Source organism: Panthera onca, chromosome F2, assembly GCF_046562875.1.
Source record: "Panthera onca isolate mPanOnc1 chromosome F2, mPanOnc1 haplotype 2, whole genome shotgun sequence".
NCBI lineage: Eukaryota > Metazoa > Chordata > Mammalia > Carnivora > Felidae > Panthera > Panthera onca.
The window spans coordinates 52,733,509-52,750,078 of NC_138356.1; the positions used below are offsets into that span (position 1 = coordinate 52,733,509).

Below are 16,570 nucleotides of genomic sequence, written 5' to 3' on the forward strand. Positions count from 1 at the left end.
GGTCAAAAATGTACATCAAAGGCACCAATTTGACCCAAATGGTTATTTTGTTTGACACATATCATATCATAGTTGGTAGCTGCAGTGTTTATTTGAATTTAAATGCTGATTAAGTCCTTTGCCAGTCCTGTTTTTGCAAACACACACAAAGCTACATCTACCAACCTTCATTAAATCAAAAGAAACATGCATAGCATGTCAGGCAGTCATTGTTGTTATTACCAATAAACAAAAATGTATATGTTTCCCCAATCTCAGTGGTTGAAATGTGCTCTGTGTTTATGGAGTATGCTAAAGGGTTGAAAAAATTCTGCTCAGTTAAGAGTTTGTCGACTCTGGCCCAGGGGTGTACCTGGGTCTCAACATCTGTCAGCTTTCTGGTCTGTTCTGCGGTCTGAGAGAGAAGGCTGGTTCCTATCTCGAGCATGGTGGCCGTGTGGTTCTGGACTGCATTCTGCTGTATCTGGGCCATCTCCGACTTCATATTTTCCACAATGTAATTCTCAATCTGCAAGAGATAAAGGACAAAACATACTACATTATAAGCAAAGCTTCTCAGTTGGAGCATGTAATATTTACAATGACAAAACAAGACACAGCTGGCAAATCAGCCATCTGGCAGGGATCCTCTGCATTTCTGGGAGTTGGGAAATGGGAGCAGAGCACACAGGGACCCAGTTGCTAACAAACTCCTTATATACTGATACATATATATAATCCTCACAATCATAATGAAAATTTGCACTTGGATAGTGCTTTCTTATTTTCTACAACTCCTTCAATCCTCACTGCAAAGATGTGAGTGAGGTACAGATGGCCTCATTGTTTTGTGTGATTTGTTTTGGTTTGGTTTTATTTATGGCTGAGGAAACAGAATCAGACAAGGTCATTGATGAGCCCAAGGTCACCCAGCAAGAATGCAGCAGCCTTAGCACGATCATTTAAATCTAAATCTTGGTTCTCTGGTCTTTCAATAGACCACATTGACCACCGGTCTCAGAAAAACTCAGCCTCCTGCTTTCATTCATGTAATGAAAAGTAAAAGACCATGCTGGGTTAGGGGAATTACACAAGCAGTGGGAGGAGGGTGGGTGCCCCAAACACAAGCTTTTAAGAGAATAGTCAAGTATAGGCAACAGTATACAAAATGAGCTGCAGAGCCACGGAATGAGCTAAAACCATTCTCAGTGCTCCTTTGAAAGCTAAAAAAAATTAAAAAAGCAGAAAAGCACTGAAAGTATAAGCTATAAAGCAGCATTTGCCCTCCTTGCCTTGGGTAACATTTAGTCCTCTATGGTGCCATCTTAGGGAATACAATGGTTGTAAAGTAAATTATACCACAGGGGTCAGGGGGAATTCCTAAGTGACACTCTGAGGGAGGTTGTTAGGCACCTGAGAGAATAAAGCTAAGTATAACCACGCTTGAAAAACACAGAAGAGGCCTGCACCTCCCTGTCAGTGCACTTAATTCTCCCCCACCACTGTGTGGTGACTACATTTTATTACCCAATTACACATATGGGGAAACTGCATCCCAGAGAAGTCAGGTCCAAGGCCACACACCACAAAAACAGCCAGACTTGGATTTGAACGCTGAAGTCCTTAACTTTCATACCAACACTCTTAACCACTTGATAGCTCTGCCAAGTTGTTCTTCATAAGCCGGGTTCCAAATCATTAACAGCTACGTGATTTTTACTGATTTAGTGAACCATAATGCATCCACTATTTTATAATCCATAGTAATATTATTGTCATGTAATAAATAAAGTCTAAACCTAAATTCCCCTTTGTGCAACTCTGGCAGTTCACTTTCTAACACCGTCTCTTGCTTATTTCTATTTATCAAACATAAATCTGCCCCAAGATAAAGAAAATGAAAGGTTAGAATCAAAACTCTTATTGTTATTAATAAATTCTGACTATGTTCTTGGTCAATATAAAGTAACTCCCCTTCATCCTTTATTTCCAAAATTAGAAGTAGAGGAAAAAAAATTCAACTTACAAACATTTATTATAAAACAAATATAACATTGATAGGTTAGAATAGCTATCCAGAAACTATCTTGACAAAATGTAAGGTCTAAACGAAGCCACATCTAACCTTGGCTTTATTCCAATTGAACTAACATATTTGAACAACAATGGAAAGGTAATGGAAAGGTAGGTCGGAGTATCAGGCATCTGTTGTCTTGGATTCTGCATCATGTTTTCCTTTTCCTCATAACATCCTTTAACTCTCTTTTTGGAAATTATGAATGAGTATACTCTCAAAAATGGCAGGTAAATCTTCATCATGGAGGTGATTACCTGCCATTTACAGCTGACATTTATCGATTGTCTACTATGTGGTAGGTATTGAACTAAGTACTTTCTTTTTATAACAGCACTTAAACCTTACAAGTTTATATGGTATGTATTGTTATAGCTGCTTTATAGGTTAGACTATTGAGGCCTAGAAAATCCACAGCAATTTGCCCAAGAAAAACAATAACTCAACTCCCAACGCCAAAACCCATGTTCTCAATCTCTAACCTATTCAGCTAAGTACTATTTAATTACTCTGCATATTATTGTGTAGTTCCTTGACCTTGTATGTTTATCAAAGCTACATGGGAAGCATTTTTTAAATGCAGATGAAGGTACAAGACAACAGAACACTGAGTCAGAATTTTCATGGGTATACACTAGACAACTATGTATTTTACACGCCTCCCAATGTAATTCTAATTCAGGCAAGGACCAGTGCTTCTCAAAGTGTGGTCCACAGAAGAATTACCTATATGAGATCTGTTTGTGAACAGTGTGACGTGAAATGAGGAAACTGTGTCAGAAAGCAAATTACCTATGTTGCTAAGCACACTATTACCACTTGTATGTGTGTATGTGCATATAAATATAGGAGCAAGACTTTCTCAATGATGAAAGTGATGCTGTAATGCTTTAATTTACATTCTGGAATTCTGGAGCAAGCTTCTTGTTTGCAAAACGACAACTTCCTTGAGTAGCAGTGATTTAGACTACTGAATTTATTCAATGTCAAATTCCCTGCTTATCAAGAAAGCTCAAATAATAACTTGGTTTTCTATGTAGATTTCTCTACTGAGAGAGAACTCACTCATCAGTGGGCTTCAATATAGATCTCTGTGATAATTATACATCAGTTTTTTGGTTGTTTGCTTAAGTAGCCTCTATGCCCAACGTGGGGCTTGAACTCACAACCCCAAGATCAAGAGGTGCGTCCTCTACCAACTGAGCTAGCAGGCGTCCCTATACACCAACTTCTTATGCAGTTGGTTAGTGGGAGTTATTTCCCAGAGCTCAACTTGCTCTGGGTGTAATACAGTTACGTGTTTCAGTCTCCAATAAAGGAGGACACCCTCTGGCATATAGTGACTACATCAAGGATCAGCTGCTTTGTGACTCTATCTATGTTAGCTCCTATCTCTCTATTCTGTACTACTATGCTTTTTTTTTTTTTTTAACTGTAAAAGGTAACACCAGCAAAGCAAAATAACTGCTTTATGTAAGCATTCATCACAGTCTCCAAATTCTGCTGACCCTACCGTAAAAATATGTAAAAAACCTATACTAAAATTCTTATTTGGGCTGCTGTGATGAGTAAAATGAATATAACTCTAGTTAATTATTTTTTAATTAAGTGGGGCTGCTTTCTGTAGGAGTAACTGCCTTTTAATACAAACGATAATGGCACATTTAAGTAGCAAAAACCAGATGTAGTTGATTTAAAGGCTGAGGAGGGAGGCAGAAGTCAAATATACAATGTGTGATTAATAAGGAGGGCTACTTTCATCTTATCTCTCAACATTCCTCTGTAGATGTATAACTGTGAAATCCATCTTGATGTGTCATATCAGCCAGGTTCAGGAAAAATTTGTAACAAATTTGATTGTCCTCATATTTTCCCTACTGGTTTTAAAAACATGTTCACAGACTATGATGGCTACTTCAAGTTTTAATATTTTAGAAACATCTAAGATGTCAGTTTTAAGCTTACAAGTTGCTGACCGCAAGACCTGATAGATTATAAAGTAGGAGACTCCCAATTTGAATCATAAAATTATTTGACTATACTGTCATTCTCAGTGTCTGACTCTAGGTAAAGTACTGGCCAAAAAGCCAGCATGAGAAGGTACGATGGCATTAGAAATGAGATAATGAACAATAAATAATGTTTAAGCAAATAAATAATGTTACATTTGGTGATTTAGTGTTTACAAAAAGCTTTCATAGACATTGTCTGACTTGATTCTTATGCCAACCCTACATGCAGGGTATTGACTCTATTTTGTGGTTTAAGAAATAGGGCTCAGAGGCCTTAGGTGACTTAATGGAGATAAAAGGAACAACTCAACTCTACCTTCTGATGTTCCACTAGCCTCAGAGTTGTGGGAACTGCTCTGTTGTTGGACTGGCTGGTTGACTGATTGGTGAATGAATGATTGATCGCATTTTTAGCCAGCTCACTGAGAATTAATGTACTCATTCCTTTGAGGAAAACATGCATCATGAGAGGGTGATTACTTCACTCTGCTTCACCATATTGGAGGCCAAGTTTATTTGAAGGGCGTTGAGAGGCTCTAGGGCCAGTTATGTGGGAAGTTCACTTTGCTAGCATTTTTAATACAATTGGTCGTTAAAAATCCTTTCCTCAGCTCCTACCTTTTTTTCTTAGTATGTAGTTTATAACATATTTGTTTCCTTCCACCCATTATGTTTCTTGCAAGCTATTCTAAAATATAACAAAGAGAATAACAACAACAACAACAACATGCTAAGCCCCTACTAAGGTTGGGTATGTACCAGGTTTTTATAAACATGTGGCTCACTGGCTCCTTATAACAGTCCAGGCACTGTATTATGTGTCCTTATTTCATGACAAGGAAACAAGCTCAGGGAAGTTAAGTCTATGATCACACAATGAGTCGGTGAAAGAACTGGTATGTTGCTTTGAAAGAGGCTAGATGACCCTGCAGGTTGTGCCTGATTCTAAAGAATAGTCAGTTATCAAGCACAAGCAAACTACCATCAATGTCATAGGCAAATTCCAGTAACACATAATATTCATTCAGGGAATACATAAAACAGAACAGATGGGGAGAAACTTGTTCAAGGACAGATAATTTTTCATTTTTTTAATTTAATCATTTTCACACGGATTGGTGACTGTAACATTCTGGCAAATGTTATAGGGGGTAAGAAAGCAAATATACAGTCAGTTGTGCGACAAGTTGCATTAATAAACAGAAAAATATTTTTAAGAAGTCAAGATTATCAGTCATTTGTAGTTCAGTCATAAATCACTTGCCCATGTATTTTGCCCAATGACTAGCAGAGAATTAATGCTATTATTTTCCATGATGAGACAGAGTTTGAGAGAGCTTTCTTACCGGGTCTTCAAAATTCTTGCTGCTTTGTGTTCATGAGAACTAAAATCTGTGTGATATTATGACATGCTTGCATATGAAATTCATTCTCTATCATTTCACTTCAAGGGCTCTCTTAAATAACAGCATATCTTAAAGCACAAAGAATAGAATTTCTCCTTGTAATTCTTAAGGAAAAAAACACATTTTAAGCCCTATAAAAATTGACAAAGGCATTGTTCACTTAAAATATGTTGTAGATTAAGTGGACTCTCATTGAATGTTGGTGCATATGGTATTACTCAGTTATGGCAAAACAACCGTGAAATAAAGTAAAAGGGTAAATATGGAAAAGCAATAAAAAGGTAAAACAATGCAAAAAATGCCTTAAATGTTGATAGTTTTATCTAATATCATTGTTTCATAAATCAGTGGCAATACTGAAAATGCAACTATATCTAGGTTTATGGTTTTATTAAAAAGATGCCTGAGGCCAAATATATTATTTGCAAGAATTTCTATTATTAGATCTCTCAGTATATTGCTTCTTTTACCACATGGCAAAGTATAATTGTCTTTTTAGACAACAGATCTATTTAGCAGACATTTGAAATAGTTTCTGTGCTGATATGTATGACATGAATCCCATTTCTCATTTTGGTATCTAAAGGAGCACTTAACTATTTATGGAAGAAAGAAACCATTAGAATCAGTGAGCTGGAAGAGACATTAAATATCATGAACTTCAAAAATCTCATTTTACAGATGTGGTGACTGAGATTCAAAGAGGTTATAGAAAACAAGGTGAAACAACTAATTAATGTCAGATGCCAGGCCATGTCCACTCAATGTGTGGGAAACTTAGACTTACATCATCAGGTTGGGTCAACAATAATGGCTGCCAGTGTTATTGGCTCACCCCACATTTCCCAATACAGTTGGTAAATACTCTGATGGAATTTACCTCTGACTACATTTCTTCATGTAAATATTATTATCTCTGTTTGACAGGGAGAAGCTCTGAGCTATTGAGAATAATGTGAGGGTATGTTTGTTATATCACCTGCAACAGAATAGTAGCAATATCCCCACTAAGGTTTAGAGAGAAGCTAAGTTATCAAGGGCACCCCAGAATATCCCATATGAACAAATTCTTCTACAATAATTTTTCTTGGCTCTGACTTTAAAAAAAATTTTTTTTTAACGTTTATTTATTTTTGAGACAGAGAGAGACAGAGCATGAACGGGGGAGGGTCAGAGAGAGAGGGAGACACAGAATCTGAAACAGGCTCCAGGCTCTGAGCTGTCAGCACAGAGCCCAACGTGGGGCTCGAACTCACGGACCGCGAGATCATGACCTGAGCCGAAGTTGGCTGCTTAACTGACTGAGCCACCCAGGCGCCCGGCTCTGACTTTTTTAAAGACGACATTTTTGTGGTTGCTGCAAGTGGCCAGTCACATATAGGATCCAGAGTTGGGTCAAGACCCAGGAAAGTCATTCTCTCTTCATATATAAAGAAATGTGATATTTCCTATGCCGAAACACACTTTACTAGCCTGACATCTCTCTTTTACACTCACCTTCACTTACACTCACCTTACACCCAAAAAAATTCAGAGTCATGAAATTTTAAAAACATTTGTAAGTGTCTACTTAATATTTCCCTTTACATGTTTTTAAAAGCAGTTGGTATATAAAAAGCACACTCAGGAGTGAGGTTATCTAGATTTTAATCCAGGTACTGTTGTTGATTTACTCCATAAACTTGGGCAAGTTACTTAAACAATTTGAGTTTTAGATCTTCATCTATGAAATGAAGGTCTGGATTAGATTATTTATAATGCTCAAAGCTCTCAAATTACTTGATTTAAAATTTCCCTTATAAAGTAACAGAGTATTCAAGATTTTAATTTTAATTTATTATCAAAAATTGAAATATGGTTGTATATATCTACATCTATAAAATATATAATACATATCCTTAATGGCAATTAGGAAACAATCATATAGGAACACAATATGAAAGTCTTGGATCATGTCTCTATAGCAGGCACATATGTTTAAATATAAAAAGTTAGAATTTCTGATTTCCTTAATCCCCAGGCACCATTCTGTCTAAAATATTTTCCTTGCTTGTCTTTCACCAACAAAACCTGGCTTTCTTCCTAGGTTTCTTATATTAATGAATGGCACCACTACCACCTACCCATTCATCCAAGCCACACGAGTCATCTTTTCTTTTCCTTGCCTTCATTTTCAACAATCAATCAGCACCAGATTGTGTTGCTTCTGTATCCTGAAGAGTGCCTAGATCCACCCCTCTCTCCACTTCCCTTTTTTCCTACCACATCTCTGTATCCTCACAGGCACTAACTCAGGTCAGACTCTTGTCATCTTTCTTCTGGATTTGTTTTGGCCCTATAACTGGTCTCCTGACTCCAGACTTCCTCCAGTCCATCATCCATGGCATAACCAGAGGGATCTATCTAAAACATTAATTTGTTGTCATCACGCCACTGCTTAAACTCGACTTCCAACGGTTTCCACTACCTGCAGATAAAGTCACAACCCCTTAATCAGCATAGAAGAATCTGATCTGGATTCGGCTTCCCTCTCTTTTGCACTCTATGCTCCAGACACATCAAATTATTTTTCCAAGCACACATTTTCTTCTGCTTCCACGCCTTTGCATATGACTTTGCTCTGATTGACATGTTCCTTTTCTATTTCACCTTCCCTTTTCATAGGCTAGGTCCTGTTTTTCAAAACTAAGTTCATGCTTTTCCTCCTCAAGGCAACTTTTCATGACTCTCCTCTCTGTAATATCCTTCCTTTGTATACTTCACTTCTAAAGCATCCTGTGCTTTTTTTTTTTTTTATAATAGCACTGTCTCCAGTACACCACTAGCTCCTTGAGGGCAAACAACTGCTCAGCTTAAATAGAGTAAATTTATTTTAATTTATTTTTAAGTTAGCTCTATGCCCAGGGTGGGGAGTGAACTCATGACTCCAAGAGCTCCATGCTCTACGGACAGAGTCAGCCAGGTGCCTTTAAGTAATTTAAATAAATTCAAATAATGCATGAATGAATGAACTTGTATATGAAAATACTAACAGCCCCCAATTGTGAGCTTAGCCTAGTTACATTTGTTCCTGAAAGTATGAACATCACATTAACAATTATTAATGATGCCTCTGAATATCAATGGGACCAATGTAAATGATGCAAAAGTAGACAGATCTGAAGACATATATCTTCATTTACTGAACCACATAATCCCATTTTTCTTATTGTTCCTTCCTTACTTTTTCTTTTCTCAATCATCTTGTTATAGGTAATTATTCAAAGTAAGTAAAATCCAGCAAACACAATGGAAACTAACATGTTTTAATCACTGAGCTATACAATGAAAGCAAAAGAATGAATAAAACTTGATTCTGGTGACTAAGACTAACTATAATACAAGTATGTTACAAGTACTAGAATAAAGGTACAAATGTCCTGCCCTGCCCACCTGCCTGTCTGATGGGGTAGGATGAAGGAAGAAATGAAACCTCTAAGCGAGGGAATCAAGGAAATCTTTCCAGAGTCAATCCTATATGAATATGGCAGAGACGGCATACACTTCTTACATCTGCCTTAATACACAAAAATGTGGCCTGAAAAACTTGGAGGATGGAAGATAGAGAGGGAGCCAGGAGGGCTCTGACAGCATACAAGGAGCTATGCTTGCTTAGGCAAGATGGCGTCCCTGACTACCTCCTAGAATGTGCTATTCAGGAGATGAAGAGAGAATAAGCAAAGGCATGCCTTTGAGGCTACACACAGCGCAAAAGCATGCTACTGGATTTCTAATATGACATTCATTTAGTAGACTCAGGCAGATAATTTCTTTGCACTTTACCATATTTTCAAATACACTAAGCATAATGTTCACACCTCTAATAACACACAGAGTTGTGTCTGTGTGTGTATGTGTATATATTTACTTGCACACATATGCTCTCATACACATACGTTCTCATACTCCCAACCTATATGTATCAAGTTCTACATTCATATCTTGTGGTTCTGTTCATTTCACTGTAATTTACTTCATTAAAGGTCCATTTAACATACCTCACTTTCCTTTGGATGACATATATTTTATGTCAAATTTAATCACTATAGATAATGTGTTTTAAACAGTCATGGACAGCTCCAGTATTCTGCCTAACAACTGAGAAACCTTTTTTCCCAAATTCTGAATTTACACTTTAATGACAGAAAAAAATGGAAGAACCACAAAGCAACTTCATACACATTGTTTTTATATCAATTAAAAGTGATAACTTATAAAATAAAGAAGATACGGTTTGAAACAAAAAATTGCAGGTATATCTTCCTTTAACTGTATGTGTTTTAGTTTCTTATCTGGAATGAAATTTAACCCCTTGCATGCTCCATAAAATACATTCCGGTTCACTTAAAAAAAGAAAGCTTTGACATCTGAACTAGAGACCACCCCAGCAGACGGTAAGCTCTAAAGGGCTGATGGAGTGTAAGAGCCTCAATAGGATAATTCTGAGAAACATATTTTTCAAACTATATTCTTTTCTCCTATGACAGTGATACAAACAAGTGGCTTATGATACTCATCTTTAAAGAAAACCTCCTGCATTAAATGAAACACTGCAGCATGGATCATGCAATTTAAATACTCAGCAGATGCTATAATAAACACATTAACAGAAGTTTAAAAGCCTTCATAATTAACAACTTTACAGATTTTTCAGGAATACCACCACTAGGTAGAAAATTGCTATCATTTTACTCTGGTATTTCATATGAAATTGCAAGATATTAGCACTTAAAATCTAACCTTTTTCCAATAAAAGCCCTCTGTTCAACATTCTGACTTTTTAGGCTATTATCTTTCCATATATACTGCTTCCTTTCTTGAAATAAAGTTGATCTATTTATCTTCCTTGTCTTCTTTAATATCTCTTAAATTTAGGGTTTTTAAAAATTACCTGCCTTTCATTTGCTTAAACAAGGTAAAATTAATGGTAAAATTACATATATGTGTGTGTGTGTGTATGTGTGTGTATGTGCGCGTGCACGCACATGTGTCTGTGTGTTTTCCTGTACAATGTGGGGTTACTCAATGGAACATACAATAAGTTTGTACAGGCATAAAACTGTCAACATCATTGTATAATAAACATTCCAAAGTATTATGTGTGAGGTCTAACTTTTCCTGAATAATATTTTTTGAGTAGTTCTTATTTAAATTACCCTTGGTCCAAGTACTAGCAAGATTAGAATGGAAACAGTTATTCAAAGCCTAAGAAAGGGACAGTGATTGCTGACAGTGATATGAAATCCTTATTTTTCCTCACTTTCCTCAAAGGACTACATACACCAGACATTGTCTCTTCTTTCACAAAGACCACTTTGGTGCCTTGGCAATGCTTATTATAACTCAAGTGCTATTGGAAGGGAGCCCAAATTACCATTACAGTGAATTAGCCCCTCTTAGAATTAACCACACACAAGAAAAGAGAATGAAACTAAGCATAAGTAACTGTTAAAATACCTGTTCTCATTGCCACATGTATTGCCAGAGGGATTTTGTAAAAGGCCCTTTTAAAGATTCGCTAATCTACTTTTGGGAGCTATAGATCACCTCACAGTGTTCCTTCTGATTTCATCCCCATCCCCAACAAGCAATGACCACTCACAACCTTCTGTTTTTCACTAACTGGTCTAAAAAGACCAGACACTAACTGGTCTTTCACTAAAAAGGCTGGTCTGATTTATTATAAAGTCTAAAATCTTGGAATCTTAAAAATATTAGATATCATGAAGCTCCCATTAAGATTTAGCAGATGGGGGTGCCTGGGTGGCTCAGTTGACTTTGGCTCAGGTCATGATTTTGCGGTTCAGGAGTTTGAGCCCTGCATCGGGTTCTGTGCTAAGAGCTCAGAGCCTGGAGGCTGCTTCAGATTCTGTGTCTCCCTCTCTCTCTGCCCCTCCCCTGCTCACACACTCTCTCTCAAAAATGAATAAACATTTAAAAAAAGATTTAGCATATGTCACATTTTGACATATTTGCTTTGAATTTCCTTTTTAGTAAAAATTAAAATGTTGCAAAGACAACCTAAGCACCCCCTCTACATACACAGCAGAATCAGTCATTACCCTAAAATCGATATGGACTTATGCTACATAGGTATATAAACAAAATAATAAACCATACCATCTAGTATATTTTCAAGATTTCCAAAAGTGTTATCATACTATAGGGTTCCTTCAACTCTTTCATTTTTAAATCTGCATCATGTTTTTGAGACTGCGATGTATTATTAGCAGTGAAGTTTTATTATGAAGTATGGTACTGAATCAGATTTAATAATTTTAACGGCTAATGTAACAGTCTTGTACCCCAAGGCCTGACTTACTCTGAAGAGAGGAGTACAAACTATTACCCATTACTCTGAGTTCTAAGAAGGAACACATTTTTTCTCAGCATCTCACAAAACCCCTAGGATGCTGTTTCTCAGCATCTCACAAAACTCCTCTGAAGAGAGGAGTACAAACTATTACCCATTACTCTGAGTTCTAAGAAGGAACAAATTGTTTCTCAGCATCTCACAAAACCCCTAGGATTTCTTCTCTGAGGAGCGGAAGGAAAGCTGTGTGATGAACCTTCTCCCATTTATAGAATGTATTTCTAGAATCTGTACAAATAATTTTTATCTTTAGCAAATAGTTATTTCCCAGAGAGAGCAATTAGGGGGTTGAGAAAGAAAGGGAAACAAGAAAACAAGTTACCAGAACTAAAAATTAATTCTATAGTCTTTCTCAAATGTAAATTACTATATTAAGATTTAAAAATAACCATGCCCACAGTTATAAAGGCCACCCTCCCAACTTCCTATCTATTGAATAGATTGTAAAGTCTAGATTTTAAGGTACAAAATGACAAAAAAGTACCAGTTTTCCATGGCTTAAAACAAACACAACAACTTTCTGCTCAACATAATAAGCAGTATACAAAATGATATATTTATTTAGTATGTTCTCAATTACAGTAAATGTATTCAGACATTTGTATGCATTGGGAAAAGAAAAGAAACACTGAATTGTGAACACTGCCTGTCTCTGGCTGATGGGAATACAGGTGAATTTTATTTTCTTCTTGAAATAGTAAATATTTTCCACTTTCTTTAAAAAAAATGAGAATATAATTTTATATTCAGAAAAAAAATAAAGAGAGAAAGACAAAAATGTGCTTAGACTGCATTCACTCTGTGGGAAACTTCTAAACACCTGGCAATTTATTAGTGGCTTGGTCAGAGCAAACCTGGGAAACATAGGCTATGATCCACAGACATGTCCCCCTGATTCCACTGGTTTATCTCCTCTAGCACTGTCCCTTACCCCTGGCTTCATGAGAACTAAGGAAAACAAATGAATGAAAATAAAAGAGCAGAAACAGCCACAGATAGACTCTCCTGAAGAGGAGAGGTTTTGTGGAAAGGCTGTAACAATAGCCACTATTAACTGAGCACTTTCTATGTGTCAGCCAATGAGCTGATGTCTTTTTTTAATTTTTAAAAATGTGTATGTATTTATTTTTGAGAGAGAGAGCAAGTGGGAGAGGAGCAGAGGGAGAGACAGAGAATCCTACACAGGCTGCAGGCGGCCAACGCAGAGCCCCATGTGGAGTTAGAACTCACAACCCGAGAGATCATGACCTGAGCTGAAATCAAAGGTTGATGTTTAACCGAGTCACCCAGCCACCCTGAGTTAAGGTCTTTAAACACTTACGCTAAATTCCTCACAACAGCCCTTTGGAATAGATATTATTACCATCTAATGCCAATAAGATGTTTAGAAGTACTGAGCAATTAAATAATGTAATCAGGGGTACAGAGCCCAAATGTTGGAGCTGGTATTACAACTTCAGTCTGTCTGATGCCCATGTCCATTCTCTTGCCACTAATGTCTGCCTCAGCTCCTTGGTTAGTGCAAGGACCACAAATGGGCCATTTCATGCCCAAATGTGTCTGGCTACAGTATTTTGTTTGGCTAACATGTCATTTTGAGTACAGTTTCAAGCTTTCAGGCAGGACAGATAATCTCCAATTAGCTACTGCTCCTACCTCTCTGGGACTTAAACTCCTGGAACTTTTAGCTCTTACTGTAAGCTGCCTTGATCCTAAAGGCATGGCCACCAGTTTGGAGTGACGGGGTGCAGCGTGAGGAGAAGGCACCAAACATTTGCCTTATTACCTTTCAATGGTTAAAAACAAACAAAAAAACTCTTCATTCACTTGTTATCTCTTTTTAAATACAATGAAAAATCTCCTTCACCACCATCATGGTCAGGAATATTGAAAGAATGGCTGGGTCAATATGTAGGGGGCCCTTTGAGGCCTTCCCAAACCAAGCATAAAGTAATTACTTTATATGACAAGGTGACTTATTCTTTCCTCAGCTCATGATGATATGCTATTTATGGCCTCATTAATTATCTTTGCTGAAAAGTATTTTCTTTCATTTACTCAACCAAAACAGAGATACCATCTTCATATAGCATATGGGTTAGTATCATGCTTGTTCTCCTGTTCATTACACCATCATCCTTTCAAACACAGATGTCAAGTGAGTAGTTATTCTAATTTTATATACACACACTGAAAACGTTCTCATAGAGTGCATTCCAACATTATGACTTAAAAACTTAACAACAAAATTTTATCAATAATCTTCAAACCTTTTCTTCTTCTCAAAATAAATGTTTCCTAGGTTTCTAAATTAAAACACACTGAAGTCTAAATTGAAACTGCTAAACTAATTTTTGCTCAAAAATTTTTTGTTGTCAAAAGTTGTACTTACAGCTAAATATACTTACAAAAATTTTACAGATACACATATTTATACAGAATATTGAATTAGAATACAATGTATTCTAGGGGCTCCTGGGTGGCTTAGTCGGTTGGGCTTCCGACTTCGGCTCAGGTCATGATCTCGCGGTCTGTGAGTTCGAGCCCCGCATTGGGCTCTGTGCTGACCGCTCAGAGCCTTGAACCTGTTTCAGATTCTGAGTCTCCCTCTCTCTCTGACCCTCCCCCGTTCATGCTCTGTCTCTCTCTGTCTCAAAAATAAATAAATGTTAAAAAAAAAATTAAAAAAAAAAAGAATACAATGTATTCTAGAATACAATGTATACATATACATATATACATATGCATATACATATGGGATAAAATAGTAGACTGTAATTGTTTCCCCTTGAATATGCCATGTTTTATCAAGTAGGTGTAAGATTACAGAATAGTAGATCAGATAAGACATAATGGTAAACACATAGATGTGGGAGTGTAATTACGTATATTTATAGAACATATACATTTACATATTTTCTTATATGGGATGAACACAGTTCAGTAAACATCTACTAAGCCACTTTTATATGTTTTCTGTATTAACAGGCCTTGTGTCATGGAGATATAAAGACACAAAAGGTACAGTTCTTGTCTAGTGAGAAAGGTAAGTATATTAATAGACAGTGTCATTATAATGTGGAAGAGAAATAGCCTGCACAAGACTGTGAAGCATAAACCCTCAGTTTGTAAAATCCATGACAATTTTATTCCATATATTCATAGAGAATAGTTTGGTAGGTCTTCTCAGTAAACTCAACATGACTGAGCACAAACATAATTTGGAGGAAGCCAATACTTAGCAGCTTCTTATCTGTCCTGATATACATTCCCACCCAGGGCTGGCTGCTCTCAGCATTCAGTTTCATCATGACTTTTTTTTTTTATATTGAAATTATCAACATTATTATTTTCAGAAAACCAGGAAGCCCAAATTTTATATATCCCAGGATGTCACTTAAGGCTTTTACGTTCTTGACCTCTTTAAAGCCAAAACAAACAGTTAAACAGAGCTCACTGCAGAACCAGGATTCTCACCTGCCTTACCTAACCCAGAGTCTATGACTGTGCTACCACAATCCATGCCCATCAGCTCAGGTGTAAGAACTTCTCTATCATCTACTTGATTTCCTTTAAGTGCGAGAAAGGTCTTGGTGAACCCACGGGCAGGCAGAATCTTATGGGATGCTGGGCTATCTTCAGCGTAGTGTTGCAGAGGGCTCCCGGGATGTGTCACTGAAGACTTGAGTGATTTGCTTTTTTCACTTATTGGCCATGTAACCTTTACATGTAAAGTAAACTTGGCCATGTAAACTTTGGCCATGTAAACTTTACATGTAAAGTCTTTTACTTGTCTGAGATAAATATTTCTCATTAGTAAAATCACCCTGCTAATTTGACCTGTCCTAAGTGTCTCATAAGTTCACACTCAAATAGATTGTGAAAACATTTGGTCATCTACAAGATGCTATGCAAATGACAGATACTTATATTTTGGTCTGGAGCTAGGTTCGGAGAAGCAGTTTGAAAAATCTGTTAAAAGAAGTGTGAATTCTCTGTTGCAGCTTTATATAAAGAGAATTAACAGCTCAAATTAGCCATTGTATTATTTATTTTAAGAGATTCAGATATACAGCCACATGAGAAGTAGCATATGGAAAGAAACCAATGAATAAGAAAAAACAGGAAGCTTTGGACTCTTACAGATTTGGGCTGACAACTGACTAGCTGTGTGATTTTGATCAAGTTGCTTTCCTTCTCTGTGCTTCAGCTTTCTGCATCTAGAAAAGGGGAATAGTAATATACTGACATCACAGAATTGTTTAAGGACTAAAGAAAAACCATGAGGGATTTGTTCTTAAAGGTCTGGCTTCCTAACACTAACACTGTGACCATGAAGAAATCACTTAACTATTCTAATCCTCGGTTTCCCCACTTGTAAAGTAAATGCAAAGATACTTATGTCAAAACAATTTTGTAAAGTTAAAATGAAAATATTTTGTAAATCATAACCATATAAAGATAAATGACTTATTACAGCATATTTTCGATTCCTGATACTACTGTCTGTCTAATGCTAAAGAGGTTTGCAAACCTTCATTCTTAAAGAACTGCAAAGTATCTTTACTATTTATACTCTAAACAATCTATACACTATATGGTGGCCAAAATGTCTGTGAACAAATAATAATGTTTTATTGTATTTTAATGTTTTTTAAATTATATATATATTCATTAATTCTTCCAG

The 16,570-nt window shown here is 36.6% G+C and overlaps 1 protein-coding gene across 2 annotated transcripts in view; it reads right to left on the reverse strand.

Moving 5' to 3' along the window:
- ANGPT1 (angiopoietin 1) overlaps nucleotides 1–16,570 on the reverse strand; it is a 242,241-nt gene that overhangs the window by 99,095 nt on the left and 126,576 nt on the right. For both annotated transcript variants that reach the window (XM_060611147.3, XM_060611148.3), the window contains exon 2: nucleotides 353–508. In XM_060611147.3, coding sequence (XP_060467130.1) covers nucleotides 353–508 — 156 coding nt within the window. The remainder of the gene's footprint in view (nucleotides 1–352; nucleotides 509–16,570) is intronic.